Source organism: Chenopodium album, chromosome 10 (genome assembly GCF_948465745.1).
Source record: "Chenopodium album chromosome 10, dcCheAlbu1.1, whole genome shotgun sequence".
Classification (NCBI taxonomy): Eukaryota; Viridiplantae; Streptophyta; class Magnoliopsida; order Caryophyllales; family Amaranthaceae; genus Chenopodium; species Chenopodium album.
Window position 1 is genome coordinate 29,030,110 of NC_137843.1, and position 22,166 is coordinate 29,052,275.

The following is a 22,166-nucleotide window of genomic DNA, read 5'->3' on the forward strand; positions in this document are numbered from 1 at the left end:
TTTGAATCTCGGTAAATAACGTTTGATGCGGCCGATTTTCTGTTCAAAACGGCCATACCGGCCAAAATCTCGGGGTTTCAAAAAACAGCGTTATGAATCGGGAAATATCGGATCGGCAACTTTGAAATCCGTTACATCTCGGCCGATTCGCGACGTAACGGCCGAATTTTTCCACCATGATCCACCTGCTTTTTACTCAATTCTCTTAGTATTTTTCCTTTTTCTTACACCCATTCACTTTTAATAAAATTTCCTAGAAGCAAGAGTCTACATTACATAGTCAAATATTCATAAATGGAGGGAGTATTATATTGTTTATGTGCATATTTCTGAAAATTCTGATTTCTAGGTTTCTTAGTAGTGTTTGATAGGAGTTCTATTCAAATATACTTTTTGCTGGAAATATTCGTATGATTTATTAATGAAAGCTTGCCCCCTGTTAATCCGCTATAAATCATAAGACTGTATTAGTGACTATGACTGACACAGCTGGAAGTTACTTTGGGTATAATAGTTTTATTACTAGAAACATGTTTCAGCATCCCAAATCTCGTGTAAATGCCCTGGCTGATTGTTATAGACTAAGATTAGTCTATTACACTGATATCCTTTCAATGCTTGCTTCTAGGCATATCTGAAGTGTAAGATCACACAGCTATTTTGATAAATAATTTCCTTGCAGAGGGTATCAGGGTGATAATTTGTGGCTTGGCAAGAGAGCTTCCTTATTACTTGTTATGGCTTCTCAAACTTCCCACTAGGTGTTTTTGGCTTGCTGCTATGTGATTAATGTCTGAAGTGGGGTCAATGGAATTTCTGGGCTTCTCTTTCTTAATGGTCTACTTTTTAAATTAAGTCCATGTTATGATCAGGTTTCAAGATGTCAGATCTATTTGAGGAATTGAAATATTGCTATATTTCTGGACTGTATGAGCTGTAGTGTTTCCGCTGAATGAGATTAAATGAAGCTTATGTAGATACTTTGAGATTTGTCACTGCTGGAACTAAATACTTGATGGAGCCGTTTTTAGTGAGTGGGTGGAGTTGTGCTGGTAAATTTTTTTTGCCAAATTTGGAGTGGACTCAAAATATAAAACCAACATCTGCTCTCCATCATGTTTCTGTGGTTTGTAGTTTTGGCCTCTTTTTTTCCGCCAAAAAATCTCGTTGGTTAAGTCCCAAGAGAGAACTTGCTTTTGTTTAAGGGCATTTTTTTTAAAAAAGTGGCACTCAGACTAGATGTGCGGAGAAGTGGTTGGTCTGTTCAATGTCTTACATATGGTGGTAATTTGCGAAAATCATTCTTCATTGCGTTTCTGAAAGTTTTAAGGTATCCCAGCTGTAAGTGTGCCAGCCTAGGAATGGAAAGTTTGTTTTGGATTCATTACTTCATAAGGGTTCAGTAGGCTGGCTAGTGGTGAGTTTATTTCTTCTATTTAAAGGCACCTTATTTGGCTGGTTGACTTTGTATCTTTTTGGGAAATGGTGTGTTTGTGTAACTTTCTTCTGCAAGTGGGTGGCACTTCACAAGAGGCTTCCATGTATTGGTGTATCAACAAACTCTCTGACCATATTCGAGTTTCTAGATCATTTGAAGGAAGCTCATAGGAATAAGTCCTAACATTCTTCTTTGAGCTTGACTTGTGAAATCATGGGGTAGATGATCTGCCTACTTTTACAATAGACATGAAGTCCTTCTGAAGCGAAGAAAGGAGTGAAATGGAATAATTCAGTAATTAAAGTGCCCTTTAATTTTTCTTTTTACTAGTTCTATATTAAACCTCCGTTACTTCCTGGTTTGACAAGCTGTTCCTAAAACCCTAAATCTATGAGTGATAAGAGCCAATAACTTTGGATGTCAAAGATTTAAGGTCTGTTTCGCTTAGTTGGTCTATTGTTGTATGCCCTGGCTGTGTGGTGTGTGTGTTGCTCTTGGTTGAGAAGATATACAGAAGTGCTATACCAGTTGGTTTTGTGATTATTACTATTCTTCTTCTGTTCTCCATTACCATGGCATGTAGATTAACTCCATCAAAGTAGGAGCTGATTTGTGTTTTGAGGAAGCAATTATTATTGAATTTTGGAAGGATTGGGATTTTTGGATCTGTCAACAAAACAAAATTTAGATTGTTGAAGTGCGATGATATATTCATACAACACTGACTGCAAGAGAACAACTGGGGAGGTTAACTATCCGTTCACTATTATATATTTTGGGGAAAACCCTTTCCACGTTGGAATCCTTGTTTCATTTGGAAATCCTGGTGAAATTTTCTTAACATTGTGTCTTTTTGACATAAATAAATGGATAATATGTGGCGTCTTGTTTGTTTTGTTGCTAGTTTTGTAATGTCTACTTTTTATAATTCGGCAAAAAGTGTTACTAGAATTATTTTCTACATTGGCAAGTGTAAATATATAAAGTGTAAAGAACTAATGTAGCTGAGGTAATATTTACCATCAAAGTACACCATATGATGAATTCTTTGAATCATGTTCCTTTATACTATTTTGGGCTATATTTGGTGAAATTCTTTATTTAATACATCCTCTGTTTCACAAATATTGAAGGTTGTACTTTAGACAATATTCTACAGTCCTCTTTTAACTAAATATTGGGATTTACATTCAAGGAAAATCAGTCATGCGAGGTCTTGTCGAATTACTCGCAAGTATCAACTTTTTATAATTTTTATCATTATGTATTTAAATATTAGAGGTTAGATGTGTTTTGGGAAGCTTGATTTTCCGATGTTGGAATGTTATGAGAATTAAAGAAGTATTTCTTTGTCATTGAACAAAATTCTGAATTTTGTTAATGCAGTTTATTATTTAACTGGAAAAACATTTGATTAAATTGCTGACTTACCGAAGTTAAGCTATTACTTAACAAAAGACTTTTCCTTATAACAGTATAGCTGGGCTTTTTCTGCATATATATGTTATATCAGCCTCATCTATCTGTTGAGGCTTTTTTGATGCACTCTCTAACAGAATGCTTTGTTTTTCTTACTTTTACATCATTAGCACCTACTAAGTTGTAGTTATAGGATCTAATTTTTTGTTATTACCATGCTTTTTTTTTTTTTTTTCCAATGCCTAAATTTGTTCCTGATTTGTTGATTGTTACAGATGCAAGAAGTACCCTTCAATGGAGCTGAGAGGTCTGTTTCAATACCTTGTCAATCAACTGAAAAGGGGTAAAGGAATTGAACTACTTCTACTGCAGGTATACTATGTTTTAAAGAAGTCTGTGGACATGAATAAAATTAAAGAGACTTTTTTCATACATCTAGTAATGCTCTTTCTAGGAGTTGATACAACAAATGGCAAATGTTCAATACACGGAAAACATGACTGAGGAGCAGCTGGATTCCATGGCAGGTGGAGAGACTTTGCGATATCTGGCCACTTCTTATGGCATTAGCCGAAACAATAAGGTGATGATTCTAGAGATGGTTTTTCTATTTGAGATAAAACAAGTGTAATCTGTTAAAGTATTACTAAGAGTGTAAGCTGTTTTGGTAGAAGAAAAACTGAACACATGTGAACTTTTAATATAGTAAGGCTTTTTAAGAATTCTTGTTTGAGGCAGTGATTAATTTTATGTTATTATTATACTTCGTATAAATTAATAGTTGAACAAAAAAGAATAATTGTAAACTTGAAAGGGGGTGCTTTTGTAATTTTTTCCCATGATAATGCTTAGAGCTGGTGGTTTAGGAGCCATTATTATGCAAAGAATTCAGGTAGATTCATTTGCATCCCATATCTGGACCTTAGTTACGGTTTAATATGTGATATGGTTCATTCGAAAGCTGTTTATACGGTGATTTTGCTTTATAAGATTGTATTAACTAAATTTATTATGAATATCGAAGAAAATTCAATTCCTGGATGTTTTGTAGTCCTACAGTAAATTTGTAATGGATTAACTAACCAATAACTTGTATTTATATAGGTTGTTCTGTTGTATCTTTGGGTGGGTCTGGTTTCTCTTATTTTAACTTGTAGCTCTTTGCAAAGCTAATGCCGTCTTGTTAATTTTGACCTGTTGAAGTTACTACCAAGTACACTGATTGGCTCTTTGACTTTTAACTTTTGTTTTATTGGTTTTTGTTCTAGTCGGCTTATCCTTTTGGTTTTTCAAAAAATATATGCACTGAAAAGAGTCGCCTGTTTACCTGATAGGTTGTGATAGGGGGGTAGGGTTTTTGGCCATGTTATTCGTACAAAATTAGAATTGTCAGACATGTATACATCTTCGAGTGCTAAGGCGCAGGTATTTGTGGTGAAATGTAGAGCTATGAAGCATGGGTATGATGACTTTATGTCGTTTCCCATATCAGGCACGGGAGTGGGATGGGTACAAGTCGGGTGCACTGGAAATGTGTGCCCAGGATGTCTCTTGAACAAGGGGAAAAATTAGATACTGCATGTTGGATAAAAGTGGGTCAAGGCTTTAGATTAACTTTTCTAATTCGAATTATAAATATTGTGGTAGGTTGGTATTGTCTTCCCACCCCAGACTTTATTATGAAGGAGTATTTCTTGTAAGTATTATAATAGTGATCACCAAAGAAGTAAAAAAATATATGTGAGAAACAGATATGACGGAGATCCCTCTATGACAAGGGCCTGTATTGAGCCACTAACATTGAACCCAATGCCTGAATTGCTGTCCTGATAATAGGTTAGTTCTTTGCATTTGGTCAGAACTCAATATTTTTAAACCTCTGCTCGTTCAAGTTTCCACCAAAGGGGGCTTTGTGTTACAATGTTATTCTATCTTTGGATGTATATTCTTGATTCTAGCGATCAGTCTGTAGAATGTTTTTATCAATGATCTTCTCACTTGTCTTAAATTTGGTGCTTTCACCTGATATTATTTGTTAGGAGTCTCTTTCTGTTCTGTTGACAGTCTCCCTTTTTATTCCCATTCTGTTTTGTTGTTTTGTTATTGCTTGCTTTTGAGCTAACTTGGATGGTTTTTACTTTGTATGTCCCATTCTTTCTGCCACCAATCAATCTGGTTATTCTAGCAAAGTGTAATTTTATCCACTTGGGGACTTATTGGAGATACTGATGTGTTTTCGTGGTGACGATCACATATCTTGCAGGCACTAGTCAAATCTACAAACCGACTAAGGGATTCCTTAGTTCCAAAGGAAGAACCAAAGCTGGCTATTCCTCTTTTGGTGCTAATTGCACAGCACCGTTCTCTGTAAGCCATTCTTCTCTGCAGTGAAGTATTTTCTCTACGTTCCTTTGTTAGGCTGTGTGTTTACTGTTAGTACCTGGGTTGGTGTTTTCTTTAGCAGCGACACTGTACCAAATGTATCTTTAGTTGGGCACTCATTGGGTTTTGACCGTCTGCTAGTTATTTCTATCTTGTACAAGGTTTACATGTCCTTGCTAAATTGTTTTTATTTTTTTATTTTTTTAATTTTTTTTATTAGGAAATTCTCAATGGTAACCATGTGGTTTTGCATATTCTCAATGGGAACAAAATATTTGACAAATTCTCTTAAACAACCTTACTTGTTATAAGTTTCACAAATATAACAATATTTTTACAATCAGCAACTAATTAGCTTAATTAAAAAAATTAGCCTCATAATTAACATAAAAAAAAAAAAAAAAAAACCGCACCTCGCTCCCACGTTGCTCCCACCGTCCACCGCGCGCCAACACATACTACCCCTGAAACCCCACGCCGACGCCGGCAACACCTCACCTCAACACCGAATCACACTACCCAGAAGCAATTTGCAGCTCCAACTCCCTCCACTTAACACCACAATCACCCCCACCTCACTGTTCTCACCATTCGCCCACGCAAGCAGCGGCGCTGCTCCACCATGGCTGAAAGCCTCCGGACGACAAACTGCCACCGATTCGAATAGTGCAGCCCCTCAATGTATAATTAACAAAAAGCCCCAATTTGATTTACTTTTAAAGCGGGAGCTTTTCATCTTGTTCAACGGCTGCGATTCATTCTAGATATCCAAGGGCTGAGATTCTTGATGGTAGTTGATGATGAGGCCTATTGATGGTGATTAACGGTGCTGATGAATATGATGATTGATTGGTGATGAAGATAAAAAAGGGGAGCAGTCGAGAAGTGAAAAAGGGGCTGATTACTTTTGTTTTTTATTTCTTTTTTGGTTAATTATTTGGTTTTTATTTGGGATAATGTTAATTATTAGGCTAATTATTTTTTATTTAAGCTAATTACTTGTTAAATACAAAAATATTGTCATGTTAGAGACGCTTATCAAAAGTAATGCTATTTGAGAGAATTTGTAAAAAAATTTGTTACCATTGATAATGTGCAATTTTGCATAGCTATCAATGAGATTGATTTACATAGCTATCAATGCTTATCATAAGTAATGCTATTTAAGCTTCTTTTTTTTTTTCTTTTTTTTTTTCTGCCTTATTTATTTATATGTTAAATCTTGTGATGATTGATTTACGTGGGTGTATATGTTTTACTTTTGCAGGGTTGTTACCAATGCAGATGCACCTTATATAAAAATGCTTAGTGAGCAATTTGACAGGTGCCATGGGGTACTCCTTCAGTATGTGGATTTTCTTTGTAATGCTGTCAGTCCAGTAACTGCATATGCACAACTAGTACCTACTCTTGATGATCTTGTTCATCTATACCATCTTGATCCAGAGGTACGTTCACTCTTCAAGATGACGAGGGCAGGGGATTTCAATAACTGGTCAATTATTACTGTTTTATATAGTTTTATAAATAATTAATACATTGTTTTACATGTTGTAGGTTATCTTCTTGATCTATCGACCAGTTATGAGGCTTTTCAAGTGTAAAAATAGCTGTGTCTCTTGGCCTTTATGTGATCGTGATGTGCCAAGTGATGCTGGCGAACTGGTTTTGGATCTTGGACCTCCACGCAATCCAGTGAGGTATTACTTTCTCATTGCCTGTATCATTTGGTTTCCAGTTGACCAGTTGTGTGCATTTCAAACGTGTGATGTCTTTTTTCTCATTGTTGACAATTGTGCCCTCTCTAGTGCTATGAGGTTCCGATCAACACCTTTGATCCTCACGCCAGAATGCCATCCTTTTTTTTTTTTTTTTTTTTTTTTAATTTATATGTTTTGTATATTTTGAAAATCCAGTGCATCAATTGATTGTAAATTCTGCAGGTGGTCTTTTCTTCTCGATACAGTTAGAACTATGTTGCCAGCTAAAGCATGGAACAGCCTCTCCCCAGATTTGTATGCAACTTTTTGGGGTCTGACATTATATGACCTTTATGTTCCTCGGAGTCGCTATGAGTCTGAGATTGCAAAACAGCATGCTTCCCTAAAGGCTCTGGAAGAGCTCTCTGATAATTCAGGCTCTGCAATCGCCAAAAGGAAGAAAGATAAAGAAAGGATTCAAGAGTCATTGGATCGTCTCACAAGTGAGCTCCAAAAACATGAAGAGAATGTCGCTTCTGTGCAAAGGAGGCTTGCAAATGAAAAAGATAACTGGTTGAGTTCTTGTCCTGATACATTGAAGATAAACATGGAGTTTCTACAACGATGTATTTTTCCACGCTGTATTTTCAGCATGCCAGATGCCGTTTATTGTGCAAAGTTTGTCCATACTCTTCACTCCTTGGGCACACCTTTTTTCAACACAGTCAACCATCTCGATGTTTTAATCTGCAAAACTTTACATCCAATGATATGCTGCTGTACTGACTATGAGGCTGGTAGACTTGGCAGATTTTTGTTTGAAACACTAAAAATTGCGTACCATTGGAAGGTAGCTATTTTACTATAATTACATAATTTTGTTGTTTGCTCCCGATTTGGATTTTAATATGTTGGCTGTTTGGTTTCAGAGTGATGAATCAGTCTATGAACGTGAATGTGGTAACATGCCCGGGTTTGCAGTTTATTATAGATACCCCAATAGTCAGCGGGTTACCTATGGCCAGTTCATTAAGGTGAATTTCAATCTGGGGCTGTGATGGGTTCTTGTTTTATTTCAGTATTCTTAGATTTTGGCTTGAGAGAATTTGCTTATGTTGACGCACATGTGTTCACGAACCAATGCACTGGACACTTGTGTTTTTAGTTGAACTAGTTGTGGATATGTCTTCCTCAACACCCCTCCTCCCTCACCTGCACCTGTTTTTTTGTGTGTGAAAGTGTGAGGGTTACATAAAAGAAATTCCTAAAACACAGGCTACAGGGTGTGACTTATATAAAATAGATGTATATATGATAATGTCAAACAAAGTAATTTTAATAAGTTCCGACAGGCTCACAAATGCATATAATGTAAGTTTAAATAAGGTTAGACAAGTCAATCAAGTAGAAGTAAGAACTCCCTTAACAAATGAGTAGTTGTTTAAATAGAGGAGGATAGGGGGGGGGGGGGGGGTGGGGTGGGAGAGAGAGAGAGATAGAGAGAGAGAGAGAGAGAGATCATGTTGAATAATGTGGAGAGTTTTGAATTAGTGATTTTTTTTAATAATTTTTTTATTTACAGTTTTTTTTACCAAACCCTCGAGTTATTAGCTTATTGTCTTTATACCCTTGGAAATTTAAAATTTTCCATATACGATATTCCCCCGAGTTTTTACAAAAATGCATTATATAATTATAACGACTTCGAGTGGAGTTTGTTTGGTTATGCCTTGAAACCACCCCAGATCCCTTATCTCACCCTCAGATCTCCTTCCCGCACCCCTTCATTAATAGTATGATTGATTTTGGGGTGGGGGAAGGAGATCTGGCTGGTTTCGGTGGTGCGGGAAAGGAGGGAGAGGGTAGTTTCGGGGGTAGTGAAAAGTAGGGAGAGGGTAGTTTCGGGGGTAGTGGAAGGTAAGGGAATGTAAGTGAGGTGGTTTGGGGCATAATTTATTCTAATGACGAACAGAGCCATTAAGGGTCAGAGCCATTAAGGGTATATAATGCATTATTTTTTAAAAAACTCGGGGGTATATGGTGCATTTGAATAAATTCAAAGGTATATGATGAATAAACTGAAAACTCGGGGGTATATGAAGAAAAAATCGTTTTATGTATTTATTATTTTTTTCTAATTTTGAATATTGTGAAGAGTCTAAAATTATTAAGTCTAAAGCATGTAAGAGTTGTACCTATCTTTTTTTATTGCTTATTCCATGTATATAATACAATCAAGCTTCATCTTCTAATCCTCACATTTCTCCTTTTATTTTTCTTTAAGCTATGTCAATCCATAGCATATTTTTTTATTATGACGTCTTCTATTTGGTGATGGGCAGTGACTAATGTTTCCATGAAAAGCCACTAACCATTGTGTATGGTAACTATTTCCTTACTTTATAATGGGACAGGATACTCATTTGCATTTTCTTAATGTGAAGGTGCATTGGAAATGGAGTCAAAGAATCACCCGGCTGTTGATACAGTGCTTGGAATCTGCAGAATATATGGAAATTCGAAATGCACTCATCGTGTTGACAAAAATAACAAGTGTATTTCCAGTCACTAGGAAAAGTGGAATTAACATTGAGAAACGAGTAACAAGATCTTTGAACATTTCTGAATTTGTGAAGCTGATGTTTGTACAAATACATTTTAAAGTGTATTTTTCTTGCCATTTCTATAGGTAGCAAAAATTAAAGGTGAAGAGAGAGAAGATTTGAAGGTTCTAGCCACTGGTGTTGCAGCTGCTTTAGCTGCTAGAAAGGTAAATAAATTGGGCAGTGCAATGGAGTAGCTCATAGTCACTCATTATCTTAAATAATTGTAATTTATACAAAGTACATTCGGTTTCAGCCGTCATGGGTTACTGAAGATGAGTTTGGGATGGGATATCTTGAACTGAAACCTGCACCGTCTGTCGCACCAAAGTCTTCCACAGGTAATGGTTCTTCTCAAAGTGAACCTACTGGGGGAAGAGTTTCCTCTGAAGCTCAGCCGTTGGATTCAGGGAATTCCCTGAAAGATCAAGCATTCCGAGTGAAGATTGCAGATGTCAAGTCAGAAAGACCTGAAAATGTTTCAGGAAATGCTAAGAAAGGTGGTTCACTTGCGAATGGGTCAGATGTGCAGCCAACGGGCGCGCAGGTAGGAGTATCACGATCACTAGATAGTCAAAAGCAGGTAGATGAGCCTTCAAACAAGACTGTGGATGAAAACAATGCCAAAGGAGTGTTAAAGTTATCTACCGACAGTGAGGTATTGCCTATATTCTCCCTTAATCGTTACACCAGTCCTTGGTATCCACTTAAACTGGAAATGAAGTATTAACTTGAAGCAGAAACATTTATTAGTGGCTTTCTGTAACCTTAGTTACCTTAATCTTTCAAAAAGTATCCCACTTAAAGCCTGGCATCTTGGTAAAAGAACCCGTTCAAATTATTGTCTAGCTTCCTTTGTATGCACTTTCTAATTGGTCTCTTAGTCCTAAGAAAGCCAAGATTATTACCTCATTTCTATGGTAGCATTCCCATACATTAAGTGTTTCTAGAGCTTACCTTAGTTGACATCATGGTTTTTAGAATTGTGATTTGAAACTTTGAATCTTATGATTCTATGTTCTCAAAATATGCATCAATTGCCTGATCCCGATTCAAGTAGTATTGTATAATTTTAACATGGATTTTTTGACTTTTACCAAAAAAAAAAAAAAAAAAAAAAAAAAAATCACAAAATTGTTTTTTACTACCAAAAAATTTAAAAGTTTTATTTTACCACCAAAAAAAAAAAAATTTAAATTGTTTTTTACCACCTGCCGTAAAAAACCTAACGGAATTTTTTAAATTCTTCGATTTTCGTGCCAAACACATGGTCTTTAGGGGTTTTGGGGGGCATTTTGGTCCTTTGGATCTCATTTGAGGTTAGAATTGACAAAAAATGATTGGAAATGCTTTCTTTTGCGTGTTTAAAAATACCTCGATTTTTGTGAAACACACAAAATGAGGCATTTTCGATCAACTTCAAATTGGACTCAAAGAGCCAAAATGCCTAAATGTTTTGCGCACGAAAATCGAAGAATATTTTTTTAAACCGTTAGATTTAATTATTTTCTTGAAGATAGGTGGTAAAAAACAATTTTTAGAAATTTTTTAGGTGGTAAAATAAAACTTCTAAAATTTTTGGTAGTAAAAAACAATTTTGTGAATATTTTGGTGGTAAAAGTCAAAAAAACCTTTTAACATTATAGAGTCTTAGGATCCTATGATTTTATGATTCAATTCTACAATAACAACCTGTGATGAAATCACTTCTACATGTTATTAACTAATTAGTTTCTTGTATGATTACATGATCTAGAATTTAATTGTAACAAATTCAAAGCTACGAAATACTAGCAAGCCATGTATATTATTCTATACCTTTAATACCTTAACATAAAGAGTTGATGTTGTCGGTGCTAAAAATATGAAATAAGAAAGATAGAGCGGCTAACAGAAAGAAAGTTTTTGGGAAAGACGTGCATACTTAATAATCAATGGTATAATGATATTTTTAACAAATACATAATACGTTCTGATTTTAAATAGCTTTAGCAATCCGATGTATAGTCCTGATTCTGACAACTTTGCAAGGCATACAATTAAACTAGATTCAATGAGTTAGTATGTTATGTCCTGAACACTAGCAGTTGTTATGGTAGAAACAAAATTCTCTTGTTGCAGAGCACTCCTTGCGAGTCGTGTCCTGAACTCTAGCAGTTGGTATGTGTGTGTGTTTGCATCCCTTTGGTAAAACTGCTACTTATAGATTTTAGTTTATCCATAAACTTGTTTTTGATTCACTAAACAAATCACTTCCTTATGGCTGCAAGCCTGCAAATTCATTTTTTCCTTGAGTTATGGGAAATATCTACCTGTCGCAACTATCATGCTTTGTTTGGGAGCATTTGGGTTAGATCATTAATAAGATATCTGTTTAAGAAGTCTTCTAGGATTAACAATATCTTTGGTCAATTAAGGCGTTCAACATTGGATTTTCTTGTCTTGTTTAAGTCTTAGGTCACAAATTCTGCACAGATCCTGATCTATCATCCCTCAATTGTCAAAAAAGAGAAAAATTAATGTCTGATTTGGATTATGTTTGTACAGCAAAAAACTGCTGCTAAACGTACCTCAGCTGGAGCTGGTTCAAAGCAACTTAAACAAGAGCTTAAAGATGAGGCAAAGTCAGCCAAGGTTGCTAGCAGAACAGGTGGTGCTTCTGCAAGTGATAGAGATCATGGAAGCCATCTTATAGAAGGGAGGCAAACTGGGCAAGCTGCTGTTTTGTCTGCATCTGTTATAAATGGTAATTCAGCTCCTTCATCTAAAGGCTTGGCATCTTCCACTAGAGTTGACTTAGAAGCTAGTGAATTGCGGGGAGAAGTTGGATCCACAAAATCCTCTAATTTAAGGGGTTCTTTGAGGGATGATGGCACAGATCAATCTGATTTTCCTCGGCCTTCACATGCCCGTTCAGCTCACTCTCCGAAGCATGATACTGGTGGGAGGGCTGTAGAAAGACAACAAAAAAGAACTAGTCCTGCAGAAGAATCAGATAGGCTTCATAAACGGAGGAAAGGTGATTCTGATGTGAGAGATACGGATGTTGATGTTCGATTAGCTGATCGGGAGAAAATAGTTGAGCAAAAAGTAATCGACAAATCCTACTCTTCAGAGTTGGATAAGTCCGGGACTGAGGAATCAGCTTTAGGTTGGGTTGCTGATAAACATGTTGATAGGACAAAGGAGAAAAATAGTGAAAAATATGAGAGGGACTACAGAGATAGATCCGAGCGCAGTGATAAACTCCGGGGTGATGATATTTCTGAAAAGGCAATAGACAGATCAATGGAACGGTATGGAAGAGAGCGCTCTGTCGACAAAGTACCAGATCGGAGGATTGAAAGGGGTTTTGATGGCCTTAATGACAAAACCAGGGATGAAAGAAGCAAGGATGATAGAGTTAAATTGCGTTACAATGAAGTATCTGGTGATAAATCTCATAGTGATGATCGGTTTCATTGTCAGAATTTGCCACCTCCACCCCCTTTACCACCTCATGTGGTTCCGCAATCTGTAAATGCTAATCGAAGAGATGATGATGCTGAAAGAAGATTGCCAACCACTAGGCATGCCCAAAGGCTTTCCCCTAAACATGATGAAAAAGAACGTAGACGGTCAGAGGAAAGCCTGTTGACTGTGCAAGATGATTCCAGGCGTAGAAGAGAAGACGAATTTAGAGATAGAAAGCGTGAAGAACGGGAGATTTCTTCGATGAAGGTATGTAATGACAATCAATCATTTGCTGTTACTAAAGTCTCAATTGACCAATTATTGCAATGAGTTTTAGCTAATTAATAAAATTGATATTCCACATTGACCATTTATATTTGGAAATCTCATTATGTAAATGTTATAAAATGTTGGTATTTAGAATGTATAAATTGAGATGAATCTAAAAAGATCCCACATGTATATTTTTCTGTATGTATAAATCACAATAGACGGTCAAAGAAGTTCGTGAATAGTGTATAGTCAACATGGAGCAATAATTGTGGAACAGAGGTAGCATCATCAGCTAAACTAGACTATTGTGGCCTTTCTATATGCTTAATGTTATGTGTTGCTATAGTGGGGATGGCTGCTTGCTATCGATGAACTTGTGATGTGTCAAAAACATGCTTGCACAATTATAATATTATAGGTTTACTTGATCTGTAATACAGCCATAAAATTTTCTTTTTTTGTTACTTGATTTGTAATACAGCCATAAAATTTGCTGTAACCTGTAAGGCACATGTGTAGACGTGTAGTTGCCTATATCTTTCATTAATCATTTTTCTTTTATTTATCTATATATTTTTTTTCTTTTTCTTTTTTTTTTCCCTTCAATCTTTGGAGAAGTGACAAAAGGGAAAATATGAGTGACAATTAAAAGAAAACTGGGAAAAATCAAGTGAAATTAATTTCAATCATAAAAGATACATATGGTCAACAAACCTTTTTATACTACCATGCTTGGTTTTAAAAAGCGCTAGGCGCAAAGGGTCCTCGGAGCCTAGGCGCGAGGCACAAAGCGGAGGCGCGTGCCTCTTGGATACGAGGCGCACCTTAAGTGCCCAAAACCTTATAAATTACTTCTTTACCAAGATATAAGCCTTAAATAATCAAAGTAACATATTATAAATGCATAAATTAACAAAGGCTAGGAAGCTCGGACTCGGGTACGGGTGTCAGACTCGGGTATGGGTCCAAGTGTCAGACTCGAAATATTATAAAATTAAGGATCCGCGGACACGTTTTAAAAGAGTCTAAATTTTGAATTTGGACTCGGGGACACGACAATTTAAAAATTTACAGAGTTTAAGGTAAGTAAAATTAGGTCAAAGTAAATTGTTTACAAAAAATAATAAAAATAAAAAGGTCAAAGTACAAGTATAAGTACAATATTTATTATTCAGCTGTAAAAAAAGAAAAACAGTAAAAAAACAAAAGAAATACAGTAAATAAATCACGTGAGTCTCCCACCCACCCCCACACTAACTTACTATTTCAATTTTCAAGACTACCTACCCCACCACTCCCATTAAAAAAATGAATAAAAGAAATCAGAAATGGCAGTTGAATGGTCGAAAACTCAAAGAACCAATTTCCCGTTGCCGGCAAAGAAATTCGGCAAGTTCTTGGTGTCGGAGTGCTCGTTTTTCACTTTCGATCAAGAAACCTAAGGTTTAAGCTCTTGGTTTAGTGAATCTGCCCTTCTATTTTTAGGGTTTATGATTGACGAGTCTACTTTTTCACCCAAGGATCCGACCCGGATTCCGTGTCCGCACCCGGGTCGCGTCGTGTCGACACCGGTACGGCTGGGTGGTTGGCCGAGTCCGAGCTTCGCAGAACAAAGGAACTACAAGATACCCTTAAAAGGCGCTAATGGCATGAAACTCTTTAACTAAAAAGTAAATCACACATTCAACATAAAAAGTAAATCAAGTAGAAAGAAAAGCAAACATAGTAGGTCTTCAAGCGTGTTATATGGCATACTAAGACACTAGTAATCCATCTCCTCATCCGATGAATCATCATACACATCCTCCTCTTCTTGATAAGAGCATAATCTCCACTAACATCCTCTTCCATCTCATCATCATAGTTCTCATTATCATCATCATCATCATCATCTATCACAATTGAATGACGTGGTTTAGAAGTGGAGCCACTAGCAATTCCCTTTCCTTTATCAACTTTTGATGCTCCTCTAGTAGCATAGAAAGGTTCATTAGCTCCGGAGGCTTTACTAACAGTACTCCAAGTCAAGTCCTCCCCTTCAAATACAAAATCATTCTCCTCCTCCTCTTCTTCCATTCTTCCAAGTAGCCACTCATTGCTTTCATCAATTTCATTTAAGACAATGGGATCAATAGTGTCTTTCCTCTTGTATCACCGTTGCAATGCTCGATTATACTTGACATTGACTTTGTGCCAATCGATTCCTCTTTTTAGAATGAAGCTGTAAAAATAGAATAATATACGCTATATAATGTAATAAAATAAAAACATATTAGGTAAATCAATAAAAAAGAAGGTACAAACCTGTTGAAAAACACCCCAATTTCTTTCACAACCTGTAGCACTATAAGTGAGGCTTAGAATTTTGATGGCAAACTTTTGGAGATTAGGCGTTGTTGCACCATAAGCCGACCACCAATCCGCCGGAGATTTGGTCTTCCTTTGCCTAATTGCCATTGTACGACCAAAGAGACCGGTAGCATTCTTAAATTCATCCAACTCTGCAAGCATTTTATCTTGAGTTTCCACAACCGAAACTAGCCTTTCAATACAATCATACAAACCTTTCAAAACTTCCTCACAATTTACATTTGCGGAATGATCACAATGAAGTTTTGGATTTAGATAAAAACTCACTGCATGCAAAGGATGATGAAGTTGACTATTCCACCTTTTATCAATGATCTCAAATACCTTAATGTAGTGCTCTTCTCTTAATTCAAAAGTCTTCGCTATAGCCTCTTTAGCTCTATCCATGGCTTCATAAATGTATCCTATTGGAGGCTTTTTCTCCCCATCAACAAGTCTAAGCACCTTAACAAGGGGACTTGTTAGCTTAAGAGCATACACCACATTCTTCCAAAAGGTTGCTTGCAAAATATAAGTTGTAATTCTCTTTCCTCCCGCTTCCTTTTGCCACTTGGAAGCACTCCATTCTTGAGAAACTTCTCAAGTTGCCTTTTTGCTTGTGAAATTGAGCTAGTGTAATGAAAGATGTTGCAAACCTAGTAATTGATGGCCTATGCAAATTTCTTTGTTGTGTGAACTTTCTCATCAAGTTCACAAGAGAGGTATGACTATAAATATAGCCATTGATGAACATGCACTTCTTTAGTGCATTCAAAACTCGGTAGTTTGCCAATGTCTTCTAACATCAAATCAATACAATGAGCAGCACAAGGAGTCCAATAAAGATGAGGTCTCTTAGATTCAAGTTTTTTTCCTACCACAAAAAGAAAAAAAAAAGTAATAAATAAAAACTCACGAAGCAAAACAATTAGTAAAATTTAATTGAACATATCACAAGAGTGACAAGACTATTTACTAATTCATACCGGCTTTGACATAATTGGATGCATTGTCCGTCACCACTTGAACAACATTTTCCTCTCCAATTTCATCCACCATCTTATCTAGAAGTTTATACAATAACTCTGCATCTTTCACAACATTTGAAACATGTAAGGATCTTATGAACACGGAACCCTTAGGAGAATTGACAAGAAAGTTTATAATATCCTTTTGGACAACCGAATCACACCATCCATCTGATAAAATTGAACAACCTTTACTTGCCCACTCTTTCTTGTTCTCCTCTACTTGCATCTCAACATCTTTCACTTCTTTGTTCAAGATAGGAACTCTAAGCTCATACATACTTGGTGGTTTTAATCCGGGACCATATTGACCAATAGTTTCAATCATTGCTCCAAAGCTATCATAGGTAGCCGCATTGAATGGAATTCCTGCATCATAAAACCACTTACCAATTGTCCTACAAGTTTTCTCCCTTAACTCCTTATCACAAGCACCAAAAATTCCTTTCCTTTCCTTCCTAGCTTTCATTTCTTCTTTAGGAGCTGAAGTGATAAACATATCCAAAGGATCTTTGTGCCTAGGTTTTTTAACAACTTTTTCATGTTTTGTGACAACATCTTCCTCTTCTTCATCAACATCATCCGTTTCAAGTTGGGACATGCTCGGCATCATTTGACTATCCACTTTTGCTTGAGCTTTGTTTAGCATAAAAGTCTTAACTTCCTCTCTCACATGTTCGGGACATTTAGGACATTTAGTGACATTTCTAAAGCCACCAACTAAGTGTTGTTTTAAACGATGTGCCCCACCCTTTTGTCACTTTACCACAAAAACTACAATGCCAATTAACTCTATTATTAGGTTCCAGTTTTCCATATTTTCTAGCCGTGTCAAGATCGGAAGATCCAGTGGAAGGAAGGGACTCTTCATTCATGTTCCTAGAATCAGAAAACAGTAACAACATAAATATAAACAGAGAAAAACAAGAAAGAAAAGAACTGAAAAAACAGAGCAAGTAGAAACTGGAAAGAAGGAAAAAAAAAAAAACAGACAAACAGAACCCAGAAAAAAAAAAAAAAAAACAAAACAAAACAAAAACAAAAACGACAACAGACTACAGAGAACACGAAAAAACGAAAAAAAATCAAAAAGAACAGCAAGCTAACCTGGTTTCCGGCGAGATCCACCAAAGACCGGTTGTTTCCGGCGAGAATCGGCTGGTTACCGGCGAGACTCGGCTTGTTTCCGGCGAGAATCGGCTGAGACCCAACGAGAATTGGCTGCTTACGGTGGCTAGGGTTTTACTTTTCAAAAGATTTGTTTTCTCTCTCTTTGATTTCTTCTATTAAAGCCTGTTTTTTTTTTTTTAATAAGTTAAAGCAGCACGTGTCTCAAAGCCTCAAGGAAGAAGCTCTGAAGCGCGCGCCTCCTGGACTTCACCACGCTACAGAGCTGAGAGGCGCTTTGGAGGACGCCTCGCTTCGCCTCGCGCCTCAAGTGCGCCTAGGCGCGCTTTTTAAAACTAAGCTACCATGTTACTGGATTTTTTTAGATTACCTACAACAAAGCCTTAGTCCCAAAAATGATTTTGGGTCGCTAACATGAATCGTCATAAAGAACCATCCGATGCATTATTGACCTATTCAATACAGGAGATTATTTTAATTGACCTATCAATTTTTCCTACGTGTGAAATAACAAGCTATTTGGTGTATTCAATAGCATGGCTCTGGTGTTTATCATTGAGACTGTCATTAAGCAGCCTATTGCATAACAATATGTGAAGAATTAATTATTGGATACATAATGTTAAATGAGTTGTTCAGGACAAGACTTATGTTTCTACTTTTTTAAATTTCAAAAATAGTGATAACGGGATGTTTTTATCGAATTCATCTTTCTATGTACTTGTCCAATCTGTTTTTTGTGCATCTCGGCTACTTCTGTTAGTTTCACTATTTAGGGTTTTTGTTGGTGCTATATCTGGTTAGTGGGTGTTTTGACATTGTCACTTGAATGAGTTAGTTTCTACATTTTCATGCAAACTTGAATGGGCTAATGACTAAGTTGTGGGGTTTTAGTATGACATTTATTCTTTTTTGTGCAATTTCTGGCAAACATAATGGATTCACTAACATTACTGATTTCTAAAATATTTATTGAAATGAAATGAGCTTATTAGGAAATCATAAAGACCATAAGTCCATAACAATGTTACGCATTGATTAATGTGGAACTTAAGAGATGTAAATTATATGTACTGAAGAGGATTTCTGCAATGCTGGCGTTTTGTTACGTCCTGGTTTTTCATATCAACTGTTTTTTGTGTCATATCATATTGGCAATTTGGCTAATGTTGAATGACTAATTGTTTAATTGTCATTCCATAATGGTATTTTTGGCCATTAGCTATTAGATATGAATACTAGGTCGAATTTAGTTTTTGTGGCCTTGTAGAAAGGCATTTGACACATTGAAAAGACAGTAAAATGAGTCCCTCTGCTGCTAAATTTTCTTTTCAAGGTTATTTTTATGTGCGCCTCATTGTTTCCTACTACGAAATGACCTAATATTTTCATTGTTGAAGGTAGAGGAGAGAGAAAGGGAGAAGGAGAAAGAAAGAGAGCGGGACAGGGATAGAGCAAACCTTTTGAAAGAGGAAATAGATTCAACTGCAGCCTCAAAAAGACGGAAACTTAAAAGGGAGCATATTCCTGGTGGGGAACCTGGTGAGTATTCCCCGGTTACTCCACCACCCCCAATTTCCATGGGCATTGCACAAGCGTATGATGCCAGGGAAAGAGGAGATCGAAAAGGTACAATGGTTCAGCGTCCAGCATACTTTGAGGAACCAGGTATGAGGATGCATGTGAAAGAACCACCAAGCAAGATGGTACGACGTGATGTTGACCCGTATCCTTTTTTTGAGTCTTCCGCTTTGATTTACAAATGTTACCAGATTTTATACGTAATTCTTTGTGCACTCTCATAGTCTCATGTTAGTCTTTTCGAATATAATCCCCACTTTATGTTATTTGTGCTAGGGCTTCACGTGGAAATTAAGAATGTTAATAAAAGTGAATAGTAAATTGTAAGAGTGAGGGAGAGAGAGAGGGAGAGGGAGAGGGAGAGAGAGAGAGAGAGAGAGAGAGAGAGGAGGGGGGGGGGGGGGAGGAGGTAGGGGGAGAGAGATTTAAGACATCAAGTGAGAACTGTTTTTGAACGCACTGGAAATTTTAATAGTAGTGACTTTTTGGAAATTCATTTTAGTAAAGCCTTAAGAAACATTAAGGGGAAGAGTATGTTAGGGATGAAGTGTTTTAGCCATTATACAAATAAATTAATTAATAAGGTAGAAACTCATACTCCTTTATAAAGTAGAATTTATTGCGAAAATCTGTCTTTTCTTTGCTTGCCCTAGTCTCGTTGCAGCTATTATGACTGCAATTATATTATAAATTTACTAGGGAGCCCAATCAGAAGAATGAAGAACTGTAAAAGCTTGCTGACTGCTGAAGAACTTAGTTTTCTCTTTGAAGGTTTGGGATGCCAGTTCTAATTCTATTGTGCTCTAGTGTTTGTTCTACTAATCTGTAAAAAAATTACTGCGTTTCTATGGATAATTACTGCATTCTTTATCCTCTGACTTAGGGATTTTAATGAAGCGAGCTGAAACTCAAGTTCTACTCACTAGGTTGAAATTATGAAGCTTGTCTCAAATTTGATTTTTCAACTCAGATTTAGCTCAAACTCAACTCTAGGTCAACTAGAAAAAGAATGTTTACATTCTGTTGCTAAAAAATTATGAAAATATTTCATGTATGTTAAAAATGCATAATTTTAAAATATTTATGTAATTTGAATCAATATTTAAATTATTTAAAAAATTTATCACATTGATTTTGTTTGCCTTAATAATAGAAATCAAAGATCAATAAGCAGTGCTAGACGACCATTCTGAAATAATTGAGGGCAGTGATCATCATGCAGCTTCTTGTTTACACCATAAAATCACGAGGCATTAACCTCACACTGGTATAAACTATAAAATGTAGGTAGTTTACCTATTGCAATTTATTGTAGATTGAGTTAATGATAAAATGTGTAGGTTATTTGAGTATGTCAGAAGTTTTTGCTGCTGTGCCATTGTGACTATATCACAATGATGCATATATTAGCAAATTCTGTATGTGGTAGGTACCTGTGAAAGTATAGTTCTATGAGGTGTGGCTACCATATACTTCCTCCATTGTACAGATATTGCACCATATTGACTTTTTCACTGTTCACATGCCCTTGTTTATCCATTTATTGTGATTTATACGCAAGGAGAATTGTAGAAGTATATTGTTAGATTTGTCTGAATTTATACTTTCAAAATATCAATTTTGTTATATGCTTATTGTGAATTAAACTTATTAATCGTCAAAGTTGTGTGTTTGGAACCGTAAAACACTACATGGCACAATATTGTAGAACGGAGAAAGTAAAATTTTGAGCATGCTGCTTTTTGAAACAAATACTTTTTTTTTTTTTTTTTTTAAACATTTGAGCAAATACTTTGTATCACTATCTAATAAGAAATGCAACGATAATTGTTTAGATGGTGCTTGTCTTAACTATACTATTGCTTTCTGTATTTTTATTGATCTATGTGATCCTTTAGCTGTATACTGTTTTATACCTTAATGAGCATGTGACAGAATGTACGAACGTGATTGGGAGGATGAGAAAAGACTCAGAGCAGAAGCAAAACGCAGACACAGGAAATGATTTCAAGCGATCAGAATGTCTGTTTTCATTGTGTTGCTGATTGAGACCAAGTGTCAGTAATTTCTTGTTTTATCAGATCACCTCCTGCGATGTTGAGGATTTATCCAGTGTTTAAATTCTAGTAAGAATCTGCATCTTCAGTTTGACTTAAATGTAGAGAAATCTCTTATGTGAACAGTATTGTAACTGGATCTATAAGTTGTTAGAGCAATGTTCTGATACTAATTACAATTGTAACATAGGGGGATTTGGAATTTCCCGAAATTGAAGTTTATGAATGATCATTGAAATTCAGCTAATGGGGATGAAGCAAAGTTGGATTCTCTTGCCATTGCTTGAGAACTGCTGTGCTAGTGCATGTGTTAACCTCCATATTGCACAAGGGAAGAGGACATATTTAGGACATATTGGAGTTTGATCCTGTGGTAGATTTTTATTTAAAAAAAATTCTGTTCTATTAGCTATTTAGTCACAAATTACTCCAATAGAAATATGTTTCCTGTTTTGTATATACATGTATATTTAAAAACCGGCAATTTTGATATTATTTATGGCTTATCTTATTGCCTCTATATATAAGTGTTCATACATTCTGAAATAATAATTAGCTGTTTTGTTATTTCATTATAGTTTCTCTGTTATTACTTTTTACTCTTTTCTTTAGTACTTTTTCCAATTACTTTCAACATTAATTTGGTAAGAGTTTGAATGTTGAAATGCTCTCCTCACCCTTCCTCCCCTATCTCTCCTCACCCTTCCTTCCCCTCTAACTGAACTTAAACAACAACCACAATCAAAACCACACCT

The 22,166-nt window shown here is 36.0% G+C and overlaps 1 protein-coding gene and 1 pseudogene across 4 annotated transcripts in view; one reads left to right on the top strand and one right to left on the bottom strand.

Annotated features, from left to right (window-relative positions):
- Positions 1 to 21,963, top strand: part of LOC145562392 (THO complex subunit 2-like) — a 42,869-nt gene extending 20,906 nt beyond the window's left edge. The window contains exons 20-33 of one of the 4 annotated variants that reach the window (XM_081622657.1): positions 3,133 to 3,229; positions 3,312 to 3,440; positions 5,121 to 5,224; positions 6,507 to 6,687; positions 6,797 to 6,939; positions 7,183 to 7,789; positions 7,869 to 7,973; positions 9,384 to 9,539; positions 9,629 to 9,709; positions 9,799 to 9,883; positions 9,953 to 10,200; positions 12,090 to 13,262; positions 19,174 to 19,499; positions 21,290 to 21,963. In XM_081622657.1, the coding sequence (XP_081478783.1) occupies positions 3,133 to 3,229; positions 3,312 to 3,440; positions 5,121 to 5,224; positions 6,507 to 6,687; positions 6,797 to 6,939; positions 7,183 to 7,789; positions 7,869 to 7,973; positions 9,384 to 9,539; positions 9,629 to 9,709; positions 9,799 to 9,883; positions 9,953 to 10,200; positions 12,090 to 13,262; positions 19,174 to 19,499; positions 21,290 to 21,359 (3,505 nt within the window). In that variant the 3' untranslated portion in view covers positions 21,360 to 21,963. The other 3 variants (XM_081622656.1, XM_081622655.1, XM_081622658.1) reach the window with 3 other exon arrangements.
- LOC145562904 (uncharacterized) lies at positions 14,887 to 16,323 on the bottom strand (annotated as a pseudogene).
- Positions 21,964 to 22,166: the final 203 nt, after the last annotated feature.